This window comes from Artemia sp. Qi Xiang Cuo, chromosome 18 (genome assembly GCF_049724085.1).
Source record: "Artemia sp. Qi Xiang Cuo chromosome 18, ASM4972408v1, whole genome shotgun sequence".
NCBI lineage: Eukaryota > Metazoa > Arthropoda > Branchiopoda > Anostraca > Artemiidae > Artemia > Artemia sp. Qi Xiang Cuo.
Window position 1 is genome coordinate 30277302 of NC_142811.1, and position 26338 is coordinate 30303639.

The 26338-nt window shown below is 40.1% G+C and overlaps 2 protein-coding genes across 4 annotated transcripts in view; both read left to right on the plus strand.

Annotated features, from left to right (window-relative positions):
- The window catches only part of LOC148941400 (glycoprotein-N-acetylgalactosamine 3-beta-galactosyltransferase 1-like), an 880586-nt gene that overhangs the window by 744519 nt on the left and 109729 nt on the right, over window positions 1–26338 (plus strand). The gene's annotated exons all lie outside the window — the stretch shown is intronic.
- LOC148941404 (uncharacterized) lies at window positions 1352–25210 on the plus strand. Its single transcript, XM_089104565.1, has 8 exons — window positions 1352–1416; window positions 2898–3131; window positions 3426–3616; window positions 8241–8367; window positions 11948–12051; window positions 15629–15784; window positions 24605–24862; window positions 25152–25210. The coding sequence occupies exons 1-8, from the start codon at window positions 1352–1354 to the stop codon at window positions 25208–25210; spliced, it is 1194 nt and encodes a 397-aa protein (XP_088960691.1).

Here is a 26338-nt window from a genome sequence, read left to right on the forward strand (position 1 = left end):
GTGCCATACTCTATCAAAAGCTTTCGCCTTGTTGAAGGATCGCACCCTGATGCCTCATTCAATTGTCAGTAGTTCTATCCACTTCTGATACTGGGCCCCTCGTCAGTCTAATGTTGTAAGTTTCTAGCGAAATCCATATTAACGATCGCTTAGGAGGTTAGTTGATTCCAGGTACTGATGAAGTATTTTATTGGGGATGCTGGTGCAGACTATGCCAACACAGGAGAGAAGGCTAATAGGCCTTTTGGAGCCCATACTCGTTTGATCTCCTTATGACCTCTCATTAGTTACAACATGGGCGGACTTCCATGTTCTTGGAAAGTTTCCGGAGCAAAAGCAAAAACGGAAAAGCAATGACAAGGGTCTAGCTATTTCGACACTGCAGGACTTGTGGACAACATTTAGTATGTTGTCAGGACCGGTGACTTTTGTGATATCCAGGTGTTGCGGAATGCGAAGGATCTTGGGAGCAGAAAAATTGACGCGTTCCAGGACAGTGTCGGTTCGGTCAGAGAATTTTGGCACTTCTCAAACGTCATCGTTTAGATTTGAGAAATTGGCAAAGGCCTTAGCAAGAACTTCAGCCATTGCCTGTGGATCTTCTACCACTGTTCCGTTTCTCTTGAGAGAAGGCATTGCTGTCCCTTTGGACAACGGTAGAGACTCCTTGACAATTTTCCACCAACTCTCGGCCGACACAAGTTGAAACTTGGTGGTGAATTTCTCCATATGCTGTACCTGGGACTGCCGAATCACTCAAACTGCATCTTTGTGTGCATTCATGAATGCATTTGTTTCCTCTTTGCTCTTCGAAAGTATCCATTGCTTGTGTGCCTTTTGCTTTGCTTGGATTGTTTCCTTATACTGCGCGTTGAACCAAGGTGTGTCCTTACAGGACACCTGGATCCGCTTTGAAGGGATATGCTTTTCGACAGAGTCAACTATGGAGTGGTGGTACTTATCTGCAGCTTTCTCTGGGCCTTCCAGGAGGAAGGCTCTCCACTGCTGAGGAAAAAGAGTGTTTCTCAAAAAACCGTCCCAATCACCTCTTTTGTATAGCCAGATTGTTCGTTCATGCTTTACTGGAGGCGGAATACTTAGGCTTCCAGGCGAAACGACGACAATGGGGTCACCTGTGAAAACGTGGGCGTCTACCTCCATGAAGTCAGGGTGATCTTTAAGGAATGGGTCAAGACGAGATGATCTATTTGGGCCATGATACGTGTCAAAATTGACAAGTTGTTCCAGCCCGTATAAGAGAGATAGATCAGACAAGTCCGACCCTTCCTTATCAGTATTTTTACTGCAAAGCCACGCACTCTGATGGACGTGGAAGTCTCTATGGAGGATAATGGCAGACTTAGCGTATTTGCCCCGAATAGATTCAAGGGAGGTTTCAAGTCAGCTTGTGATTTGGTAAGTTGGAGGGTTATACACGGTACCGACAATCACGGATTTATTTGGGAGGGTCACCCTGACCCACAGAGCTTCTTCGCCCGCTGAATCTGGTATGTTCAGGCATGAATAAGGTATATGGCTCTGTATATAAACAGCGACACCTCCGTATTTAGCTCCGTCAAGTACGCTCTCGGGCGGAAGTCAGGCGGAATACGTAGGTTTCCACGTGCAACGACGGCAACGTGGTCACTGGTGAAAGTATGAGCGTCTACCTTAAAGGAATCAGGATGATCTGTAAGGAAGAGGTCAAGACGAGATGATCCGTTTGGGCCGTGATGAGTGTCGAAATTGACAGGTTGTTCCAGCCCGTAAGAGAGAGATCGATCATAGAAATCCGAACCTTCCCTATCAGTATTTTTGCTGCGAAGCCACACGCTATAATGGACGTTGAAGTCTCCATGAAGGATAATGGCACACTTAGCGTACTTGCCCCGAATATATTCGAGGGAGGCTTCAAGGTAGCTGGTAATCTGGAAAGTTGGAGGGTTATACACGGTACCGACAATCACGGATTTATTTGGGAGGGTCACCCTGACCACACAGAGCTTCTTCGCCCGCTGAATCTGGTATGTTCAAGCATGAATAAGGTATATGGCTCTGTATATAAACAGCGACACCTCCGTATTTAGCTCCGTCAGTGCGCTCTCGATCCCGCCTGAGGAGCGTCTATCCCTGTATGGCAACCTCACTGCTCTGAATTTCTTGGTTTAGATTGGTCTCAGTGATGCACATGATAGATGGCTTGACCGAGTTCACTAAATGTAGGAACTGGTCAAACTTAGATCTGAGACCTCGTAAATTGCAGTGGGCTACCGTAAAGAGGTCCGTTTGGATGGTCGGTGGACGTGCTACAGGTCGTCGTCGAAATGGCTGTATATATATATATATATATATATATATATATATATATATATATATATATATACAGCCATTTCGACGACGACCTGTAGCACGTCCACCGGACCATCCAAACGGACCTGTTTACGGTAGCCCACTGCAAATTTACGAGGTCTCAGATCTAAGTTTGACCAGTTCCTACATTTAGTGGACTCGGTCAAGCCATCTATCATGTGCATCACTGAGACCAATCTAAACCAAGAAATTCAGAGCAGTGAGGTTGCCATACAGGGATGGACGCTCCTCAGGCGGATCGAGAGCGCACTGACGGAGCTAAATACGGAGGTGTCGCTGTTTATATACAGAGCCATATACCTTATTCATGCTTGAACATACCAGATTCAGCGGGCGAAGAAGCTCTGTGTGGTCAGGGTGACCCTCCCAAATAAATCCGTGATTGTCGGTACCGTGTATAACCCTCCAACTTTCCAGATTACCAGCTACCTTGAAGCCTCCCTCGAATACATTCGGGGCAAGTACGCTAAGTGTGCCATTATCCTCCATGGAGACTTCAACGTCCATTATAGCGTGTGGCTTCGCAGCAAAAATACTGATTGGGAAGGTTCGGACTTCTATGATCGATCTCTCTCTTACGGGCTGGAACAACCTGTCGATTTCGACACTCATCACGGCCCAAACGGATCATCACGTCTTGACCTCTTCCTTACAGATCATCCTGATTCCTTCAAGGTAGACGCTCATACTTTCACCAGTGACCACGTTGCCGTCGTTGCACGTGGAAACCTACGTATTCCGCCTGACTTCCGCCCGAGAGCGTACTGACGGAGCTAAATACGGAGGTGTCGCTGTTTATATACAGAGCCATATACCTTATTCATGCTTGAACATACCAGATTCAGCGGGCGAAGAAGCTCTGTGTGGTCAGGGTGACCCTCCCAAATAAATCCGTGATTGTCGGTACCGTGTATAACCCTCCAACTTTCCAGATTGCTACAGCACGAAACCTCCCTCGAATATATTCGGGGCAAGTACGCTAAGTGTCCCATTATCCTTCATGGAGACTTCAACGTTCATTATAGCGTGTGGCTTTGCAGCAAAAATACTGATAGGGAAGGTTTAGACTTCTATGATCTATCTCTCTCTTACGGGCTGGAACAACCTGTCGATTTCGACACTCATCACGGCCCAAACAGATCATCACGTCTTGACCTCTTCCTTACAGATCATCCTGACTCCTTCAAGGTAGACGCTCATACTTTCACCAGTGACCACGTTGCCGTCGTTGCACGTGGAAACCTACGTATTCCGCCTCCAGTAAAGCATGAAAGAACAATCTGGCTATACAAAAGAGGTGATTGGGACGGTTTGAGAAACACTCTTTTTTCTCAGCAGTGGAGAGCCTTCCTCCTGGAAGGCCCAGAGAAAGCTGCAGATAGGTATCAGCAGACCATGGTTGACTCTGTCGAAAAGCATATCCCTTAAAAGTGGATCCAGGTGTCCAGTAAAGACAAACCTTACTTCAGAGCATAGCTCAAAGTGACACTCTGAGCAAATACCACAGTATGCACCTGATTGCGGTTTTTAAAGAACAGAGACATAAGCCTTACAGCTCCACATGCACGCAAAATCACGAAGTGTGTGATACAGTCAGCTTAATTACAACACATATAAGAAGTTGCCAACAAGATTTTAATTTATGTTAGAACAGCATTGATGTAGAATTGTTAAGGAGTCTTTACCGTTGTCCAAGGGGACCGGAATTCCTTCTCTCCAGAGAAATAGGACAGTGGTACAAGATCCACTGACAAAGGCTGAAGCTCTTGCTGAGGCTTTTGCCGATCTCTCGAATCTAGACGATGACGTTAGAGAAGTGCCAAAATTCTCTGACCGAACCGACACTGTCCTGGAACGCGTGAAATTTTCTGCTCCCAAGATCCTTCGCATTCCGCAACACCTGGATATGACAAAAGCCACGGGTCCTGACAACATACCAAATGTTGTCCACAAGTCCTGCAGTGCCGAAATAGCTGGACCCTTGTCATTACTTTTCCGGCTGTGCTTTTGCTCCGGAACCTTCCCACGAACATGGAAGTCCGCCCATGTTGTACCTAATCTAAAGCCAGAAGGCGATCCAACGAGCATGGGCTCCTAAAGGCCTATTAGCCTTCTTTCCTGTGCTGGCAAAGTCTGCACGAGCATCTCCAATAAAATACTTCATCAGCAGCAAGAATCAAGTGACCTTCTAGGCGATCGTTAATATAAATTTCGCTGGAAACTCAAAACATTAGACTGCCTAGTGGCACAGTATCAGGAGTGGATAGAACTACTGGTAATGCGATACGACATCAGGATATTATCCTTCGACAGTGCGAAAGCTTTTGATAGGGTATGGCACCTTGGTCTGCTACGGAAACTATGTGTATGGTCTTCGTGGATGCCTGTTAGAAGTGATTGAGAGCTTTCTGTCCAATCGTTCACTGCGGGTTGTTCTAGATTGGTTTATTTCCCGTGAATATCCAGTGAAAGCAGGGGTACCCCAATGCAGTGTCTTGGGACCTACACTCTTCCTTATCTACATAAACGACATGGGAGACAACCTCGCAAACCCTCTGCATCACTTTGCCGACGATACCACGACACACCCAGCCGTCCCTAAACACGAAGACCCAACACAAGCCTCCCTTTCCCTTCAGGTGGATCTTTTGAAAAGTGGTCTGATGCATGGATCAACTTCAATGCATCGAAAACAAAGGTTCTTCTAATTACTCGATCAAAGGTGCCACGTGAACACCCCAGTTTCATCTTCAAATGTGAAGCTATAAAGAGAGTCGACGTGCTTCGTCTACTGGGGATTCATTTCTCCGCCGATCTCTCTTGGAACAACCACCTTGATCGGGTGAGAACCTCCTGCGCAAGAAAGCTGGGAGTTACTCTTCGCTGCAAATACCTTCTTCCATCAAGCTCGATCATCCCACTCTACAAGTCTTGCATCAGACCCATAGCTGAATATGGATGCCCGCTATTTGCTGGTGCTCCGAAAACGCTGTTGGCACCACTTCAGAAGATCCAGAATAGGGCAAATAGGGCGGGCTGCGCCTCTACACATGAATTGCTCCAGCCTCTAAATGAAAGGTTTGATGTAGCGTCGATGGCTGTTTTCTACAAGTACATGAATTCGTCTCCCTCAGACGAGCTCTCTCGAATTGTGCCCCCCTTTGTCCAGCCGACAAGGCAGACACCAAGGCACACAGCTCGGTCCAATTATCTAAAGCAGGATACGCCGAAAACCGAGGAACAGCTTCATCCGGCGTTGCACTTCTATCTGGAACGATCTGGAAGGAAGGAAGGCATATGGAACGATATGGAAGGCATTGACGATCACCTTTGTTTCTTTTTATTGCTAACAAAAACTTTTTCTTTTGCCTTGGCTGGTTTTTCGTCATTATGAAAGACATCGCCGAACCTTTGTTTCTTTTAATTGTTCATGTGGCGGGACAAAAGCTTCTTTTTCTTCCAACGATTTATCGAGTCCATATTTTTGATTCTCAAAGGTATGGTAGGTATTGATGACCTTGTTCATGTCAAAATCCAAAACTCAATCATCATCGCTATCATTATCAATTTGTTTGCTTCGTTACACCTCGGCTTATCTTCCGTCGTTTGCCTTTTCATCACGAACATCAAAATAAGAAGAACAATAGGGAATTCTTTTCATAAGCAATGAAGATAATTTGAATGAATATTTCGGCCCTATGTCCAAGGGCCGTCCTCAGCAAAACAAAAACATATAAAAGAAGAAAGATTCACGAAAACATGCGACCAATAAAACTAAAATGCAATTAAGAAAAAAAAAAAAAAAAAAAAAAAAAAAAAAAAAAACTCTAGTGAATTCCAACCAGGACTGGTGAGTCCTGGTTTAACTTCGCTGGAGTAAGGATGTCAGGACTGTTTTCAAAAAAAAATTAGCATTTTAGTTTTATTGGTCGCATGTTTTTGTGAGTCTTTCTTCTTTTATATACTTATGCTTTGATGAGGACAGCCCTTGGACATAGGGCCTAAATATTCATTCAAATTATCTTCACTGCAATTTCGCCGACGCATCTTTTTCGCTACTAAAATAGGGCACCAGAACTTTGAATTTCAGTTCAGATCAGCCCTCCTTTGATATTCTAAGACCATCATCATGATATGTTCACCCCTAGAGGAAACAAACAAATATTATAAATAAAAAAAAAACAACAATAAACATCATGTCTGGTCGTTCTTCTCGGAAAAGTGAAAAATTTCGTATTTTTATTCATAGGGGCTAGAAAAATTTTTCACAATTTTGTCTGGTGTAATTTTTCACCAATGTAACTCCTCTTCTGGGAGTGTTTATCCTCCTTTTAGAAAACCAGGCAGTTTTTCTCATGATCGCACCTTTTGGTGGATATTTCTAAATTTGTGTATTTTACATATTTAGAATCATAGGCAACGCCATAGCTCTACCTAAGTAAAGGGCGAAGTGTGCGCTATGTATTGTTTTTTTTTTCACCAGGGCACTTTGTATGACAAGATTTGATATATAAATTTGGAAGGGGGCTCATTCGGTTGGAAATAGAAAGTTCCAGCGCCGTTCTTAAGAGTCAAAAGTGATTGGAGGGCAACCACCCCCCTTCCCATACATTTCTTTCCCACCATACATCCAATAAAAATTCTTAGATGGTCATCTTGTTCTGCATAGTTGGAAAGTTTTATAGCTATGTCTCAGGGTAATTTATGTTTTCATCTTTAGAAGCCATGAAGGGCGTCAGCCCTACGCGTTTTAGTTTCTATTCTTTTTTCGTTTGATTCGGCTATTTATTTATGTTAATTTTGAGTTTCATTTAATTATTGATAGTAATATATGGTACTTTTACTCTTTTAAAATTATTTGACTTTATTTCTGCTCATATTTAGTTTAATATAGCTCTTTACCCTCTGACAATTTTTTTTTGCGGCAGAAGTGTTTTTGAGGAAACCCCTGAGAAAATTCCTGGTGGCTCTTATGACCCTTCTCCCCACCTCTCCGCTTTTTTTTCAAAGGAAAGACAAAATCAAAATTAATACCGGAATCGAGCAGAAATTATACTTTATATGACAAGAACAATGAAAAGGAAAATAGCTATTTACTCTAACTAGTTAATTGGCCATGTACAAAGTTCATAAACTCAAATGACCTGAAATTAGGTAACAACTGGTTTAAACTACTGAGGGAAAAAAAAACCTAGCTATTTCAGCCTTTCAGGAAAATAGTAGGAAAGTGAAAGGACAGGGAGGGAGGGAGGGTGGGAGAGAGAGAGCGAGAGACAGAGAGAAAGAAAATACCTACTGTTACCATGCAGTTACAGGCACCAGATCCTCCCGAGAGATCGGAAAGATCCTCTTTGCTATGAAACTGAGGGCTTACAAACACTGCAAAAATTTGCCCTAGGATATTTCCAGCAAGAGGTTAGATCTGCTCATTATGCAAGGCTAGTTCTTGGGGATGACGCATTTTATTGTCTGATTTCCCTCGATTAACTATAAAGTTGGTGTTGGTTTATTTTTGGTTCCATATATTGAGTTAGTTGAACAGAAACCCCCCAAGTCACATTCATTAACCGTTTAAAAACTTCAAAAGAGTTATTTTTGGTTTTTTACAACACGGCAAATCTGTTCATGGCTTTGCTTGGTGTTGTCATCTACACACAAATTGCAGGGTGATTTCCTTTTCATGCTTGAGATTCCAACGGGTGCCAGTTTAGGATATGTAACGAAATGCTATTTCCAGCTGATTTTCTTAATTTTACGATCTGTTAAGGTCCCTAAGTCATTAGCACTTTTAGCCATGATCAGTTCCCCTGAGTATGCTGAGCTTTGGAAAATTGCTCTTTTATGTGTTTAATATATGCACTATGTTTCAGGCACTTCAAGGTTACGTCCCTTTTTGGCCTCCCTAGCAACGGGTGCTCTATTTGGATTTATATTTTCATTGTATGTTGTTGGCGTGGCAAGACGATATGACCTTGTTCAAAAAGAGGATAAAGAAAGGCAAGTTAGGAAATTTCCTCAACTTTTATTGTGAAAAAAAGTAGTAGCTTTGAAGTCTTCGAGGCTATGGGTTTTGCACCCAGTTAGTCCGTGTTTAGCCGGCTCATATTTAAACAATTATGTATATCACAGAAGTTTGGGAGATTTTACTAAGCAACAATATTACTTATATAAATTGAGTTTTATATCCGTTTAATAGCCCCTATTAGCTTTATTATTGAAAATATAATTCTAAAATTACTCCACTTGTCACTGCTTCGGGAGTACTCTGATCTCAACTTAATTTAAGAATAAGCTGAAAAAGAAATTAATTTACCGAGGTATTCAGATACAACTTTACATTTTTTTTATTCTTTTATTCCTCTTGCATTTTAATTCTTCTTTCATTAGCCTAGTCTCGTTTTGCGTTCACCAGTATTTGCACATTACAACAGCAACTATTGAAATACTGAATTTCTGCTGATGTATCTTTTTAGTGTCTGGACTTCTAACTTCAATAGCCTGCATCCCGGAAAGATGTTTCAAAGCTGAGATCAGTTAATTGATAGCCCTAATTTGTAAAGTTTCCCTCATATTATAAGGGAGGGTGGCAGATTTAGCTTGATATGGTTCTTAGGCTTGGAAAGTCAGATACATTATTTACAAAAAATGTTAGCTAACACAAACACAAGAGAATTACATCTTATGTTTTAGAGTTATCTTCTACATTGTGTTCAATATTGCTAATAATGCTACAAAATTGAAGGTGAATGTATTTCCTACATCCTATCCTGCCCAAGTCTTCAGCTTTAACCACTTCTGAAAAATACTTGTGAAACTTCAATCTATTTCTTACAGTATCATACAAGTCCAGTATGACAAGTTTGCGTTTGAAAACACAATCGTAGCTTTAATTGGCATAATTAAGTATGGTCTGTGAAGGAAGGCATCCCAGAAGGTATAAGAAGCTTATCACTTTCTTACTGATGTTACAGAAAAGATGAATATGGAGGGGGAGGGGACAAGTTTGGGCTTTCAAAACAGGTTTGACTTGATCAATAGTCATCCTTAGACAATTGAAGTCATCTTATAGAAGGATGGGAAGAATCCCATAGAAAGAACTAGGTCTCAATAAAAATTGCACCAGGAGATTCAGCTTGTCTGGAAGTCTAATAATTGGCATTTTAAGGCTTTTTCAAAAGTGGCTAGACAGCTTCTGTTACTCAATAGCTCTTATTGTTTCATCCCATTCTTTCCCCTCGCACAGTTGCTTACTGAAAATCAGGGGGTTTAATAGCTGGATAATGTTAATTTGAAAATGAAATATTATGTATATTATCTTTTCGGATTATATATGCGAAAAGATAATATAGCCTACATATAAAGAATTATATTTATTAAGTTTAATTGTACGGGAGGTTTTAGGTATTTAAATACTAATTTAAGTCAAAGATACCATTAGTTGGCAACCAAGTCACACATTTTGAGCATTTATATTAACATTATATTCACCGGAACGCCTTACACATCCGGCACCTTGATCTTGTTCCAAATGAGTGACACATTACCACCTTTTATTGCAAAATAAAATTTGCACCATTGCAAACTAATTTAGTGGCCATTATTAACATAGCCAGCTAGAACATAACTTGCAATGTGTGCTTTGGGTTTTGAATCATCTATTTGTTTTGAACGTTTCTCGTTTTGAAATTATCCTGCTGCATTAACAGCAAGGGCCGAAGAAGAAAAGTGTGCGCTAAACCACCGCGAGGAACGGTACTCTGCTCATTTAAAGGTTTTGATTTTTTTTTGTTTTTGTTTCCTCCTTATGGTAGTTATCGAATAAATATTAAACAGTAGCGAGAATTCCTATACTCTCGATTAAAGATTTTTGAGACACATCAGTCGCACACCTTTCTTCATGACTGCACCTTCTTTAATATTTATGCTGTGGTAGCAACTGAAGCTATTGCTGTGACGCAAAGGAAATGTTCCCTTTCCGCGCTCTGTGGTGTGTCCCATTTCTGATCCAAATTTTCGCTGTTTAATATTTAACCTGTGATGGTAGTAGACTGGCGAACCGAGTGTAAGGTATTTACTTCTGTATAATATTAATTTTTGAAGAGTCAAAAATTTGCTCCTTGTCAACTTGGATTTTCTTGGCAAAGAATCTAAGTTGTTCTGTATTGCATGCAACGGCGTTTTCGATCAAAGGAGACCCTAAACTGTTCACTGTATACCATGATTTTTTTTCTGGCCAGCTAAAAGCTGTGACTGTTCTGTGGTGACAGTATTTTCGATCGAGAAAACTCCCTGTAATTGGAGTCAATTTTTTGTGCTTTAGAAAAAAATTGATTCACTCCTAGTGATTAAACATAAATATTAACCTTATCGCCTCATCGTAAGATAAACAAAGGCTAGTTCTAAAGAATATTACACACTTCAAAGAGCCGAAAGTAGAAAAAAGGGGGAAAGGGCACCATAGGACTTATTGTATTGCTCCTCGTCGCAGAAAAGGACTAGACCTTCGCACTATAGCGAATGATTTTAAACCCTATTCAACTAAAATAGGGCAATAGCATATGATATAAATGCGCTAAAAGAGCAATTACTAATTTGCCTCGTGTTAAGTAGATAAATTAAAGTAGAAAATTTTTATATATCATTGTTAAATAGTGCTTCATTTCAGGCAATACTTAAGTGTTTTTCCATTGTCTAAAATTTTATATTAAAAATTTTAAAGTTTTACGATATTCATATTACGTCTGGCAAGATCGATGCGTTTCCTATGAACTTAGTCTTCTATTTTGCATGCTTCTCAGGTATTAAAAAAATTTTGTTAGGGGGGGGTTAGAATAATATTACATGAAGCTGGTGAAAGATCATTGACAACCTTGTACATCATTCTGATATTTTTTACAGGCCCGTTTAAGGTTTTTGGGCTGCTAAAACAATATTTTGTTTTTGCCCGGGTTTGCTTGTCTTCTATAATCATACAAATATAAGGAAATATCACCAGTCAGTTTATTTTCGATATATTTGTAAATTTTGGTACACAGGGTGAGAGACTTTTGTTTTTTAAGCTTAAATTTTGCTTTTTATTTCCATTAGACACACGGTTTTCTGCTTAATCTGCTCAAGGTCGAAAAATACCCGCTCTAAAGCAAAAATTATACTAAGTGAAGATAAGTGTTGTGGAGCTAAAGCTTTCCAAGAGTAGCTTACTGGAATATTATTGGATTATTAGCTCAGCTCTCTTACAAATTGAGAAGGTATGTGGAGAGGAGCAAGTAGGGTGAGACCCCAATTTACGGATTGAAAAGTGTATATGATATTCTTTTCTTTTCTACAATATGATAGTGCCAGTGTTTATGACATTTTATGCTTCTCCATAGTATAAAATCATATAGTATATTACCTGTATAAGGGCCTTGGATATTGTTTGCTCTCGTCTTTGGAACGAATAGGAGCTTCATATTAGGGCCCCTCTCTTACCTGCTAAAATCACTCATCTCAATATTTTTTTGGTTTAGAGGAAGTAAAGGCTTACTAATTTTATAATACTTGTATTTACTGCTTTTTGACAAAAAACTATTTCCAGCTTCAGAGAAGTTCCCACAGGAAAGAGCGGCTCATACCCAGTTTTTACACTAGCCCCAGGGTTTGAGCAAACGAATCAAACAGGAAGAGAATGGGGCCGCTATCGTATGTATTACTTTCTCTTTTCTTTCCTATAAAGAGGTTTGTTTGTTTGTTTTTTCAATGGTGGTATTATCAAGCTGGTGGTAGTAAAATCTCGTGACAAGGTTCATTCTAACTGAGATACAAAGTTGTAACGGCCTTTTAAAGTAGCACGAGAGACAGTTCCCCAGGAAAGTGCCGGTTTCTACCATTTTTTGTCAAAAACCAAAATTTTGACCCCAAAAGGGCAGAATTGTTTATCGAGAGGAAGTTCTAAGATAGCCTGAGATAGATAAGTTTAGAGTTATTAGAATGCTATTAGCATTAGAACAGTTATTAGAATGCTCAACATTCCATTAGGTTTGCCAAAAACAACAGAATGACATTGTCTATTTACAATGTTTAAAGGTTTTAAGCAGTCTTCAGAAATCCCCATATCCCTTATCAGCACCTACGCAATTTTCTGTCTATTTGCAATGTTGAAAGTTCGAAGCAGTCGTCACTACTCCTCATATCCCTTTTCAGTAGCTGCGTAACTTTCCGTCTGTTTTCAATGTTAAAAGTTTGAACCAGTCGGCGCCACTCCTCATATTTCTTATCAGTAGCTACGCAAATTCCTGTCTATTTAGAACGTTAAAGGCCTTAAGCAGTCATCACCACTCCCCATATCCCTTGTCAGTTGCTACGCAACTTTCAATTACTCTTCATCAAAATGCTCAAGTTGCTTCCTAAAATTTTCACTTGCTACAAGTCGAAAATGTAGCATATGCCCGGTCAAGCGAATTCACTGTAATTCAACCCAAGGCAAAAAGGTCTGAAAATTCTAAAATACATGGAAGATGTATAATATATATGCCTAAAAGTATTGAGTTAGCATACTTTTAGGCATCGTTGCTACGCATAAAACTATACTAACTCTAAATCCATAAGCAGCTTGTAGAAATTTAGGTCAAAGGGAGGGTTTTGTGTAACTTGAAAATTTAACGTGATAGACAAAACAGCGGGAGACAAATGAAAAAAAAGTCACAAATATAAGTTTACGAAATTATGGATTTTTTTCTTAGGGGGAGGGGGCTTTTCACAAGGGGTCTATTAACTCAGTTGTTATTAATGAGTAGACCAATCATAAAATTTGTTGCTTGTACTTATATTTTTTACTCTTATTCTACCTTATTGATATTGAAAATTTATATATTTTTTAACACTTTTAGCTTTCTGGCCACATTTGGCCTACTTTGGTCTAAATTACACCCTGGAGTCAAAGTGAATTTCGCTTAACATGTATAAATTAATTAAGGATGTATTTAGCACAAGTTAAACAGTGTGAAAAAAAAGACAGATGTTAAGTAAAACATTGATAGACGATCTTCAAAAACCACAAAATAGACCAAGTTCTGTTATTAGTGTATTATTGTTCATGGATTCTCCTTCAGGCAGAGTACGTAAACCTTTAAAACTAAAAATTAATTGCAATTTCTCTCTGTCTATTTCTCTCTCTCTCCGTCTCTGTCTCTATCTCTGTCTCTGTCTGCCTCTCTCTCTCTCTCTCTCCTCTCTCTCTATTTCTCTCTCTCTCTCTCTCTCTCTCTCTCTCCCCCCTCTCTCTCTCTCTCTCTCTCTATTTCCCTATATTTACTCTTCTTTCTTCCTCTCAATATTTTTAACGTCTTCAATCTGTCTTTTTCAGGTTTTTATGTCGCTTTTTACTTTTCTTAGAAAATGTATTTGGTAGATGGGTTCTAAATTAATATAAAAAATATTATGTTTCGCAAGGTACCCAAGCAAGATGCCAAAAAGAAAAATAAACGAAAACCAAAATGAATCTCTTATGAATGTCATTGAGTCTATTAAATCAGGAGTTAAGGAGGGTTGTGTTCTAATGTTGTATCCCTTTTTATATGGGTCATTCTGATTGACTTTGTCCTAAGGAGCACAGGAAAGACAATGGGAGAACACGGGATCGATGGAGAGGAAAAAATTCCCTGGATTTAGATTATGCTAAGGATTTAAGCATCCTAGATGAAAGTGTGAGTAAAATGAATGAACTCTTGGAGGTTTTGCGGATTCAGGGTGCAAGAATAGGTTTGAAAATTAATGTTAAGAACACTAAGTCACTAAGGCTAGGAATAAGTGAAAATGAAAAGGTGACCCTGGGTAACGACAAGATTGATCAGGTGGACAGCTTCACTTACCTTGGTAGAATTATTAGTAAAGACGGTGAGAGCAGTGAAGATGTTAAAAATAACATAGCTAAGGCTCAAGGAGTTTTTTCACAGTTGAAAAAAAGTTTGGAAGAATAGGAAGATAAGTCTACAAACCAAGATTAGAATACTAGGAACCTACAACGATGACAGTGGTCAAGTATGGTTCTGAAGCATGGACGCCCCGAAAAGTGGATGAAGATTTGATAGATGTATTCTAGAGAAATTGCCTACGGATTGTTCTGGGTACCCGGCTGGCTGGCCGTATTTCAAACAGTAGGTTGTACGAAAAGTTTTGTTCAATCCCGCTGTCTAGGGCTAGGCCTATATTAAGAGAAAGGCTGAGATGGCTAGTGCACGATCTGAGGATGAAGGATAACAGATTGCCGAAGATTGTCCTTTTCGGCCAACCGTGTAGTGCTAAACGGAAAGCAGCTCGTTCGTGGTTTGGGTTGGAGGATATCATAAAGAAAGATGTGAGGGAAAAGGAAAATTTCTGGGAGGGTGTAAAGAGAAAGGCTTTAATAAATTGTGATGGAGGAAAAGTGTACGTAGCTGTGTCGGCCTCAGGCGGCTTGGTGCTGCGGTGATTTGTTAGTAGTAGAAGTAGTATCTACAACATTTGGAATTTAGAAATTTTTCCCGGAAGAATGATCACGGATGTGTGTTTTTTATTGTGTTGATTCTAAACACATAAAGCTCATTTAGTTTGATGTTACACATCAAACGCGACAAGCCGTAGAAAATTTGTCTGATTTTCAAAGAAAGAGCAAAACACTCACAACATGATTAAGCGAAGGCAATTAAGAGAAACTAACTGTGGAGAGCTCTAAGGTCATGTCTACAAAATGTGGAATTTTGAATTTTTCCCAGAAGAACGATCATAGAGGTGTGTTCATTTTATTTTTTTATGAAGTAATTTAGTAGCAATATCACCCAAATTAGTCAGTAAAAATGACCATCCAATCGGTTAAATTCCTTTGCCCCCCCCCAACGTTTCGGCTAGTGACTTATCTCTGGTTTGTACCAGACCAAGTCCACGGGAAGTAATAAATAATATTTCTTAGTCCTTAGTCTGAGGTTATTACAGAGCAACGGTTCTATAGTTGCCACTAACTTTATATTTTCAAATTATTTCTTTAAACTTTGTCTTAGCCAGCAATGATAACTCAGCCCCCCAAAACAAAAAAAAAAGAACTAAAATAAAGGATAATGTAAACATATCATACTCTACAGTATAGAATATAGAATCCGATTAAACAAATTAGGTAGAATTTAGGCTGGAAAAAATTTTCCCGGGGGAAAGACGCCTAGCGCAATCTAATTTCATGTCTGTTATAACGTATTTATATGCGTCTAAAACGTCTCTTATTCATCTTAATTTAATTCCTTTTTTATAGAGCCAGATGTTTCTGTGGCTAGTGAACTTTACCAGAAAGTTCGTCTTCTTTGCTGGGTCTTAACTGGAGCAGAAAACCATGAGAAGAAGGCGAAACATATTAAAGCCACATGGGGGAAAAGATGTAACATTCTTCTGTTCATGAGCTCAAAACAAGGTAAGAAAAACAAGCCTAGTTTGAATAATGACCTTTTGTGAAAATAGACCCATGGCTCCTCACTCTTGATGTTGCCTTTTACTGAGCTTTATATCTTAAGTAAAAAATGTTACCGAACAGAAGTTCTTAAACCATAATTTCTAGAGAATAGAATGAAAAATAAAAAAGAGACTGAGAAAACACTTTCAACTGGTGGATGAAATTTAAAATAAAACGGGAAGCTGAGTCCAAGTTTTGTTGACAACTTAGTAAAGAGCAATATATGCCCTATGTCTGTTTTTTCTCTTTGATGCTTCCTATTAAAGGACGGCCGTAGAAACTTTTGAGACGGGGCCGTTTAGCAGTGTACGCTGAACAGGGGTTCCGCTCCTCCTCCTCCGTCTCTATTGGGAGAACTCTAATGTCAATTGGGTAACCTGGCGGTACCCCAGAGGCTACTAGACGCCACGAATTCTTTTAGCTATCTCCTGATAACTTTCCTTAACTGACTCTAGCTATCTCTTTGGAGGGTAAACGGATCCTCCTCTCTGTGGATATACTAATGACGGTATTTTTCGTTAACTTTTTTCCTACCATCCCTGGGTTTGGGGAAAATAATCTTACACGGTTGGAGAAAATAACTTACTTTTATTCTTACATCGATCACTTAACAAATAAAAAACATATATATCTATAAACTCTGAAAAAAGAGTCTTAACAAAGACTAAAACATAATATTTGAACACATAAAAGAATCTTGGCACTTGGGGTGTGGCTCTGTGTGACATGGGCCAGTCTAATGTCTCAAGTCCCTCAATTGAATTGCCCACGCATATATTAAGAATCACTGGCCTGAGATCTAGCCAGCCCGTGTGATGACTCATACAGAATTGTAGTCCAGTCGACTTAATTTTCTCTTGCGAAATAGTTGCCATGCCGACGAGAATTTACCTTACAATTGAAAATTATGTTATGGGCAAATCTAAGCAAATGTAATTAAGAAAAGATATACAGGTCATTTATCTGAAAAAAGAAACAAAAGAGCCAGGAAGCCCCAACAGCTTTATTAGGCTTAATAATCTCTTCCTAATCATGTTACTTACTATGGGCTGCCTCTCAGCTGTAGAATAATATTTTCAGGCATAAATATAAATGATTCAGAGGTGAAGGGCTTGAAAGAGTTTGGGCTGCTCGTCAACTCTTGTTGATAGAAGAGTATTGTCAAGTGCGGAAAACCAAGTAGCGGCTAAGATGAGCCGAGCTTGCACAGAGCCTCCAGTCAACTGGAGGTTCCGGAAACTTCTGGTCGTTGGTTCTAAGCCGGCATAGGTCCTTTATGTAGGCTTAGAAGAATAAGTTATTAGTCCTAGATCTCTACTGGTGGGGCCCACTGCTTTTATTGACTTGGCTTGACTTATTTCACCTGCTGACTTGGCACCAGCTTCGAGAGAGCAGACAGCATCCCTTTCCAGTAAATCTGGTCTTGAGCCGTCGCGGGTGCATCTTCAGGTCTTATTCTTGCCTTGCTTAGGAAATGATTCAGACTATGAGACCATCTTGGTCTTTGGCGACTGCGTGGCCGTTTCCATTCATTTACCACAGGGTTGAAATCATATACAATACGACAAAAGGTTTCTTCTGACATGCGGGGGAGGTGGCCGAACCATCTCAGTGTACGTTGCGCAGCTCGCAGGGAGAGTGGAATCTGGATAGTACGGAACAGGAGGTTGGTGTTGCTGATAAAGTCCACTATTAAAGTCCCCTCTCTTTCGAAGTCCTTTGCTTTCAATTACATCCAGCTTTCTCAAGGTCATGGTGGTTGCTGTCCAAGTTACTGTGTCATATAATAGGATTAAGCTGACAGATGCATGAAATGTCCCCATCTTTGTAAGACGGCTGGCAAGAGGGATGTGCCAAATGTTGTTGAGTCTCCCTATGACTGAAGCTGCCTTAGCTATTCTTGCATTGACTTCGCTCTCGACTGATCAATCACTTGACAGAATGAAGCCGAGGTACGTGAAATCCTTCATGACTGTTGCATGATTTTGGCATACTTCGACTGTAGAAGGGGATTGTTGAGATAATTGTGGATCGATGAACATAATTTTATTTTGCTCCAGCCAATGTTGAGCCCTGCCTTGCTAACTTCTTCTCTCATCACTGCCAGCGCTGCAAGAAGCTCTTCGAGGGTACTTGTCAAGAGTGCCAAATCGTCAGCTAAGTCAACATTGCTCAAAAGTCTATCACTGAACTTCAATCTGAAGTCTAGTTGGGTAGTTATCCTCGTAATCACATAGTCAATGACGAAATTAAATGGTTCAGGAGCCGCAGTACATCCCTTCCGAACTTCTGTATAAATTCAGAAAGGCTGGATGGAACGTTACTATGTTGAAAGTAAAGTATCTTACCGACATTTCGACTGACGAATTCCGGAGCTTTGAACTGGACTTTCTAGGAACTCAGAATCTCATCTCTTAGGTTTAGAAAAGATGAAATAAATACATTTATAATAAGAATTCCAGTTGCTCAGTTTATGACCCAAAATGCAAGGCATCAGTTATGATCGTAAATGCCCCCATAAAACTGACTGACAGAGACAATAGTGACTCGGCTGAATTTTACAAGCAGTCACAGGGAAAAACAAAAAGGATCCCCCGTATAAATGTGATGTTTTATTAGGGAATTTTGATGCCCAGGCTGGTACAATTGGGAGAAAATCCTATCCTAGCCTGGGGACAAATCCTATCCTAGCATGGGGAAGGAAAATGGCAATAGTGATAAAACGATCCAATTTTGTAATTACATACAATAAGGTCTTTGGTTATAAAAGGACCCATAAGTTAGCATAGCACTTAGATGATGGTACGACAAACAGCCTTATTAATTGTATTCATGTAAATCCAAGACTGGTACTCAATTAGTTACTTGTACTTGGATCAGGAAACAAGCTATGTAGCTCTCCCTGGCGACAGGATCTGGCAGGCTATTGAATTCCACAGGTTACGGCCTTAGGTTAATGGGGCGATAATTTCGAACCAAGAAGGGTCCCATCTGTGACCATGTCTCCGGAATCCGCCAATCGGATTGAGGTCAGATTTGACGGTGTTAAGCCAAGTTTTGGCCTGCTTGTCGTTTCCTCCAATCAGGTGATGTTTTGCAGCGTAGGCTTTCATTTGTAAAAGTCTCAGCCGGTCTTTGGCAGACATCGCCGAACCAGGAGAGGCGGTGGCTTCGAATGATAGATGTAATGTCGTACTTCTGGTCACATCGTTGGCGGATGATCCCATTTGGGATTCGGTCGCTGAGTCGTAACCACAATATGCTCCTCAGGCATCTGTGTTCAAAAGTATTGAGGACGTGTGCCTCTGTGACTTTTAAGGGCCACTTCTCATAGCCGTACAGTAAGACCGATCGAACTAGGACATCGTAAATACGGATTTTTGTTTTTCTTCCTTTTCCGTTGCGGCTTCCACAGCTGTGCAAAGACAGCTGAAGCTGATACGATGTGGCAACGGATTTCTTCGCTACATCCGTTGTTGATGTCAATATATGATCCGACATACTTGAATTTATTGACAACTTCAATCTGCCTTTGGTTAAGGGTTATAGGGGCAGACTTTATATCCGGGGCATTAGACATAGCTTTAGTCTTGTCAATATTAATCTTGAGTCCCACGGGGGCAGTAACTTCGGAGAATTTCGGAAGCATTTTCTGAGCTTCGCCAACGGACTGGCCAAGAAGAGCCACATCATTGGCATAGTCCGGTCAGTGGTACTGCAATCAGTGCTAACCTTGACTCTTAGGAAATTTAATATTGCTCCTTTCATTACCTAATCGACGACAAAATTTAATAGTTCGGGAGAGAGTACACACCCTTGCCTCACACTGAAGACGATATTGAATAGCAGAAAAAGTTATCCGTTGACCTTGATGCAGGCTCGTGTGTGTTGAAAGTAAGCCTGAATGAGTCGTATAATCTTAGGTAGGACAGAGTCCTCTTCCATTGCCATCCAAATTCCTCCCCCGATAACTGAATCGAAGTCCGTAATGAAGTCGGTGAAGAGAGTGACGGTAACTTGTTGATGCTTGGCTTTATGTTCAAAAATGTGTTTCAAGGTGAAGAGTTAGTCAATACAGCCCCTGCCAGCTGGGAAACCAGATTGGTTTCGGCGGGTTCTTTCGTTGTGGACTTTGCGGAATCGGTTAAGCAGAATCATTGCAAAGATCTTTGCTGTAATGCTCATTAGTGAGATCCCTCTGTAATTTTTGTGTTCAGTGTGGTCGCCTTTCTGGAAGACTTGCAGTATAACTGAATCTTGCCATTCCTGGGGAAACCGTCCCTGAGACCAGATTGAGCAGAAGAGCTTCTGTAGTTTCTCAGCGAGAATAGGAGCAGCTTTGTAGACTTCTGCCGGGATAGAATCTGTGCCTGGCGCCTTGTGATTCCTCAGCTTCTTGATTGCCTCTTTGATCTTTCGTATTGAGGGGGGGGGGGATGAAAATTGACGTTGCTGTATGGGGCTTGTTGACTCGGTGGTACTGAGTTAAGGCTAGGGTTGCTTTGCTGGAGTGCAGAGGCGCTATGATTGCGAGGCCTTTGAGTAGAAGAGATGTTGTGACTGGGGTTCAGCAGTTTCTGGAATTGGTACTGCCATCTTGCGATTATGTCATCTTTTCTTGACAGAAGCCTTCCATCTTCGCCTTTCACTCCAGTTGAGATTTTTTTTTTACTTTTCCCAGCTGCTTCTTTTAGTAGTTGGTAAAACTTTCTGGTATCTGAATGACTAGCAGCCTTCTGCATATCTGCTGCGACGTGGTCCCAGTAGCGTTGTCTGTCGTGCTGGGTGGATTTATGACACTCTTTTCTCAGTGTTTTGAACACTCTGGACTTACTATTTCCGATCTGTTGTTTCTGGTTTAATAGCTTGACAGTGTCTTCTGAGATCCACTTTTTCCGATTTAGCCTGCCAAGGACTTTTTTAGAGGCGTCTGTTATGGTGTCTCTGATATTTCTCCACTCGTCTTAAAAATTTATGGTGGTTGGTTTGTTATCGTCGTCCGCGGACAGGAAGTCAAAGTGGTTAGATAATTTCAAGCGGAACTCTTATGCGACTGCTTTATCATGAAGACGTGCTACATCGTATCTCGGAGGAGGTTGCGTTCGTTTCCTGGAGGCTAGCTTTATGGCCAGGGAAGTTTGTAGCAGCATATGATCGGAGCCGTTCTTTGCTCCTGTGTCGGTTCCACGGTAGGCTCTACAGTTCTGCATAGAGCTTCGCCATCGGGAGGATATTAGCAAGTAATCCACTTGGGATTGGGCCCGTCCATCCCGAGAGCGCTAGGTGATCCTCTGCGATGGTTTGTGTTGGAACAATGTATTTGCCAATACAAGATAATGCTGCTGGGCAAATTCTACGAGTCTCCTTCCACGCTCACACCTGTCCCCCATCCAAATTTTCCAACAGCTTTTTCACGGTCTGTCTCGCGGTTTCCAACATAGGCTTTAAGATCATCTCCCAGGATGAGTAGATCACGGGTTGGGACTGTTCTCAATGACTGGATGAGAGCATCGTAGAACTCGTCAACTGTACTTTCGTCTGCGGCTCTTGTTGGTGCATAGGCTGAGATGATAGTGATGTTTAACAGGTGAACTTTAAGACGTGCCTTAGCCAAACGAGTGAGATTGGCTGGCAGTTAACTGGGGATTTTGCTGCCTTAGTACTTAGGAGGAGACCCATCCCCACATTACCAGAGCCACCGGTAAGTCCAGAGTTGAAAAATTGGAATTCGGATTTTCCGCCAGGGGCGGAGACGAGCTCGTCTTCCAAATTTCCATTTAGCCGGGTTTCGGATACACACATAATGTCCATGCAATATCTTTCGCATTTGCCTGCAATGAAGGTCCGGGTCGCAGGGCATTTCAATGAACATACGTTCCAGCACGTTTATTCATTACGTCTGGTAGGATCGTTGCAAGACATTAGAGTATATGTGAGTGCCGGTATTCTATCCCAAGCAAAAATATGGTATCTTTATTAGGAGAATTTAATGCCCAGGATGGCTCGATCAGGGATAGATCGTAGCTTGGGGATATTTGATATGGAGAAGGAAAACAGCAACGGGGATAGAATGCGGCAATTTTGTAGGTAGTGTAGTCTAATTATGACCAATAAGGTGTTTGGTCATAAAATGACCCATAAGTTAACATAATACACAGAAAATGGTAAAACGAACAACCTTATTGATTAGGTTCGTATAAATAGAAGACTGGCAGTATCGATGCAAGATATTAGGGTATAGACAAGGGCCGTTAATGATGCTAAAAGTAAAGATTGTCATCTAGTAGTATATATAGTTAATTTAAAGCTTAAATATAGGAAGGGCAACTTCCTTCCAGGTATTTATGATGCTGATAGGGTCCAGGAAGGGAATTTCAGAGGAACTTTCCAAGAGTAATTTGATATAAAAAAAGGATAGTTTAGAATTTTACATTGCAGAAGATGGAAGGAATAGTTATAGGAAAATAGTTTGCAAAGTAGCAGAAGCTATCTTAATGAGGAAAGTTAGAGACAAAGCTTAGAATGTTAACTGAAACACTTTAAGCTCGGTAAAAGAGAGAAGGGGCTTCTACAAGAAGTTTTTGGGAAGTAGATCTTGTCAGAATAAGAGGAAAGTGACGGAATTAGAGAAGGCATTAAAATGTAAATTAAGGAAATGTGAAATTGCCGAAGACCTGGCAAATACAACCAGACGACGTAGTAGCAAGATCTTGAATTGGTATGTTAAGAAACTGGCGGGAAGTAGTTAGTCTGTGTTTGTGCCAGTTTAATATAGGAACAAGGCCTTAAGTAACAATAATGGAAACATTAAAGAGATATGGGCAGAAGATCTGAGAATTTTTTAAATCGTGATAAAGCTGTAGGAAACCATACAGAAAAGAATGAAACAATTATAGACGATTTGGAAATGAAGAGAGATTAATTTTTGAGAGGATGAGAAAGAGACATTACTAAAAAAGATTGAAAAGGCCTTAGGTACTTTGACCGTGGTAAATGAGTTTTCAAAACATGGTGGTTGAGAAATTTAATACTTATAGACTAAGAACCTTGGAACAAGGGAACAAAGGTCGTGGATTTTTATATGGGTATGCTACATCCTAGAAACAGCTACCTTTCGCACAAAAATTACCCAAATCTTGTTGAAATCTCATGGACATTATGACCACTTTCAATCGGACATACTTTGAGAAATTTGAGATCGCTTGCTTTTGGGTTTAGGCAGTACCCTGCTTCGAAGTTTCAGAAGTTGGTGACTCTGGCAAATTATGAAACTTTGAACTTCGAAACTTCGAAACTTAGTTGGGGTCTGAACGATAAAGGTTAGCAGTCTAACACTTTTTGGCAAAAGTCCCTTTGGCTGTAGTTACTTTTTTACCAAATTTCAAGTGAATCCAATAGCTATTGTCTTTTTGGTTGCCTCGGCAAGTTACCATAGATGCTACTAACCCAGACAAACCAATATAAATACTTAAATTCCTGTAATTTGTTTACCCATAGCCTACCTTAGCCGGGTGTTCACTCGCTCTGCAGCAACGGTGGCTCAAATCTAGACTCAATTTAGTCTGGTCTACATTTGCGGTCAAGATATCTCGCTTATTTCGATGGCCAGTAAAAAAAAAAAAAAAAAAAACAGATCGACACTTTTCTTTGACCGTCTTTAGCGCTTTGTATAATATAACAACAGGCATAATTTCTATTCCACGCAGTTTTTGTGCAAAATCAGCATCGTAAAAGCTAATTGTCTGAAAGCTTGTAGAAGCACAATTTAAAGTGAAACTTGCCAACGAAGAATATAAATTTAAATTTGTTAATATGAAGAATTAAACCAATCTTAAACCTAACTGAAATTAGTATGTCAAACAAACTCAATCATTACTTAAAGGTCAACCTAACCTGGACACGGGATTCCATTTCCCCTTTAAGGTATAGCCTATGTCCTCATGACAGGTACCTCTTACTTCTCCCACCCAGGCGATCAGATTTGCCTTGGACCTAAAAAAGTCAAGTCAGGATGTTAGCTGTTATCTAGAATCCACTTTGGTGGAAATTAGGGACTCCTAGCCCTGCGAGAGGCCGGATTGGGTTTGGACTACTGCATGACTCGGATGCATTTTCAAAACCAAATAAAGTGCTCCTTGTAAAAGCTTTATTAAGCAGAACACGTCCTATTTTTGGCATAGTTGCAAGCCTTTTGAAACTGGTGCATTGGATTTTTTGAGAAAAAACGAAAATTATTGAACCCTCAACTTCCAAAAAAGCTAGGGCAGTTGTGAATTTTTAAGTTTTTTTTGTATTTGTAACCTGTACATGAAGAAGCAGACCAAAATGGATTAGAAATTTAGTGTTTAATTGCTTGTGGCCCCGCGTCTACTCCTGACTCGGGGATACACCCTTTACACCCTACACAAGCATCATCGCTAGATAACAGAAAATTTTAGTAATTAGTAACACCTCAAGTGCTTCTTTTTTGCCTGTGACATGCAACTTAGGCTCGGTTTCGAGTCTTTTCAGGTTTTCAACTAGACATAATGGTAACAGTTGCGAGACAGTTTTTTCTGTCCATTTTAAGGTCTTTTGGAGTCCTAAAAAGTCGTTCAGCTGTCACATTGAGATAAGACACTTCTTTCAAAAAACAAACTATCACAAGCACAAAGGGGTTAAATTCGTATTTTGGAAGAAAAAACAGGCCACCGAGTCAAAATCCATCAAATTTCATTAGTTTTCGTTTTTTTTTTCTTCTTGTATCAGATGTTCCATTTTATTTTCATAGTTTATTTGCAGATGACTCACTTCCAACAGTGCCTATTCCAATGGGAGAAGGCAGACAGAAGTTGTGGGGCAAAACTAAGGAAGCATTTAAGTACATATATGAAAACTACATGGACAAAGCAGACTGGTTTTTTAAAGCCGATGATGATACATTTGCTATCCCAGAAAATGCAAGATATTTTTTGTCACGTTACGATACCAATGAACCAGTGTGGTTTGGTTGCCGGTTCAGTATGCACGTAAAAGGTGGATATATGAGTGGTGGTGCTGGTAAGTCTTTTCAAATGCTAAAAATTTGAATAAACGGTTCAAAGAATTTCCGTAACTGGAAAAATTTCATCATATAGCCTTGTTCCATTCACTTTTCGTTATCCTCATTCTACTCTCGTTTAATTTTGAAGTCTGTTCACATTAATGACGCTATATTTGCACTATTGTGCAGCAATGGCTATGCCTTATATAGATTTTTTTTTTCATTAGTTCCACTTTTGGTCGCCGGAATAATAACTCCTTATTCGTTTTATAAAAACAGCTATTTTTTTCATATCTTTCTGTTCAGGTTTTCCTGTTAATCATGCACGAAAAAATCTTGAAATAAGCTTCAATGCTCCTAGCTGACATTTTCAAATAAATTAAATTGTTTATTCTTCTCCCAATAGGAAAAGACCTCGACGGAAACTTAAGGGGTGTCTTTGCTCAAGAGTTAACTTCTTAGTCATGGAAAAATATTTATCAAACAGTTCGTGATAACGAACTGTAAGTAAGGAGTAACTCAGCCCAAGATATATTACAAATAATTAAATAAAAGAACAAATTTTTTTAAACTGAAGTAAAGAGCAACATTAAAATTTAAAACGAACAGAGAATATTACGTATATTAGGGTTTTTTTCCATCCTCATTACCTAACTCTTTTTTAAAGTTTGACTGTTTGTTCTAATGATATAAGAATGACTCCTGAAACACAAAGGCGGTTTAAATAGAATAATAAGCTTTTTTAAAATTCTAAACAGAACTTTAGGATAAGGAGCGAAGTATTGATGTGGGGGCAACCCCCGTCATATACGTAATAATTTCTGTTTTTTTTAAAGTTGTAACGTTGCTGCTTACTTTCAGTTGAAAGCACTCGTTTTGTATTTTTAATTACAAAAATTAAATTTAAATTTAATCGTTTTTTTTTCAATTTAATCTCTGATCGTTTTTTAAATGATCCCGAAAAATCTAGCTCCCCCTCCATGGGAAATTCCCATCCACCATTGAAAATTCCTCCAATGAAATATTCTCACATGTGTCCCACCCCATGCCAGAAGAATCCCCCCCCCCCCCCGAAAAATATCCGTATACTTCCCAAAGCGAACACTATATGCATACAATAGGCAAAGCTCATAGCATGCAGCCCCTGCTCCAGGGGCTGTGGGGGGTCAAGTCATCCTTGAAGACATAGTTATTTGGTCTTTCGACTATGCTGAAAAAAAAACGGATATCACAAAATTTTGATCGGACGACTTTGGGGAAAAGGGGACGTTGGAGGGGGCTAGCTGCCCTCCAATATTTTTGGTCGCTTAAAAAGGGCATTAGAACATTTTGCTAACCGATCAAATGAGACCTCTCCTGACCTTATAGGATCACACGTTCGATACGATCACCCCTGGGGAAAAAAAAGAAAAAACAAATAAACACGCATCCGTGAACTTCCTTCTGGCAAAAATGGAAAATTCCACATTTTTATATACAGGAGCTTGAAATCT

What these genes read in the sequence shown, in the direction of transcription:
- LOC148941404 (XM_089104565.1), top strand. Translation starts at nt 1,352, where the DNA reads ATGGCAGACTTAGCGTATTTGCCCCGAATAGATTCAAGGGAGGTTTCA. An exon ending in CCTGACTTCCGCCCGAGAGC is followed by an intron (nt 3,132 to 3,425) that starts GTACTGACGGAG and finishes AAATACTGATAG; the next exon opens with GGAAGGTTTAGACTTCTATG. An exon ending in CAAAAAGAGGATAAAGAAAG is followed by an intron (nt 8,368 to 11,947) that starts GCAAGTTAGGAA and finishes AACTATTTCCAG; the next exon opens with CTTCAGAGAAGTTCCCACAG.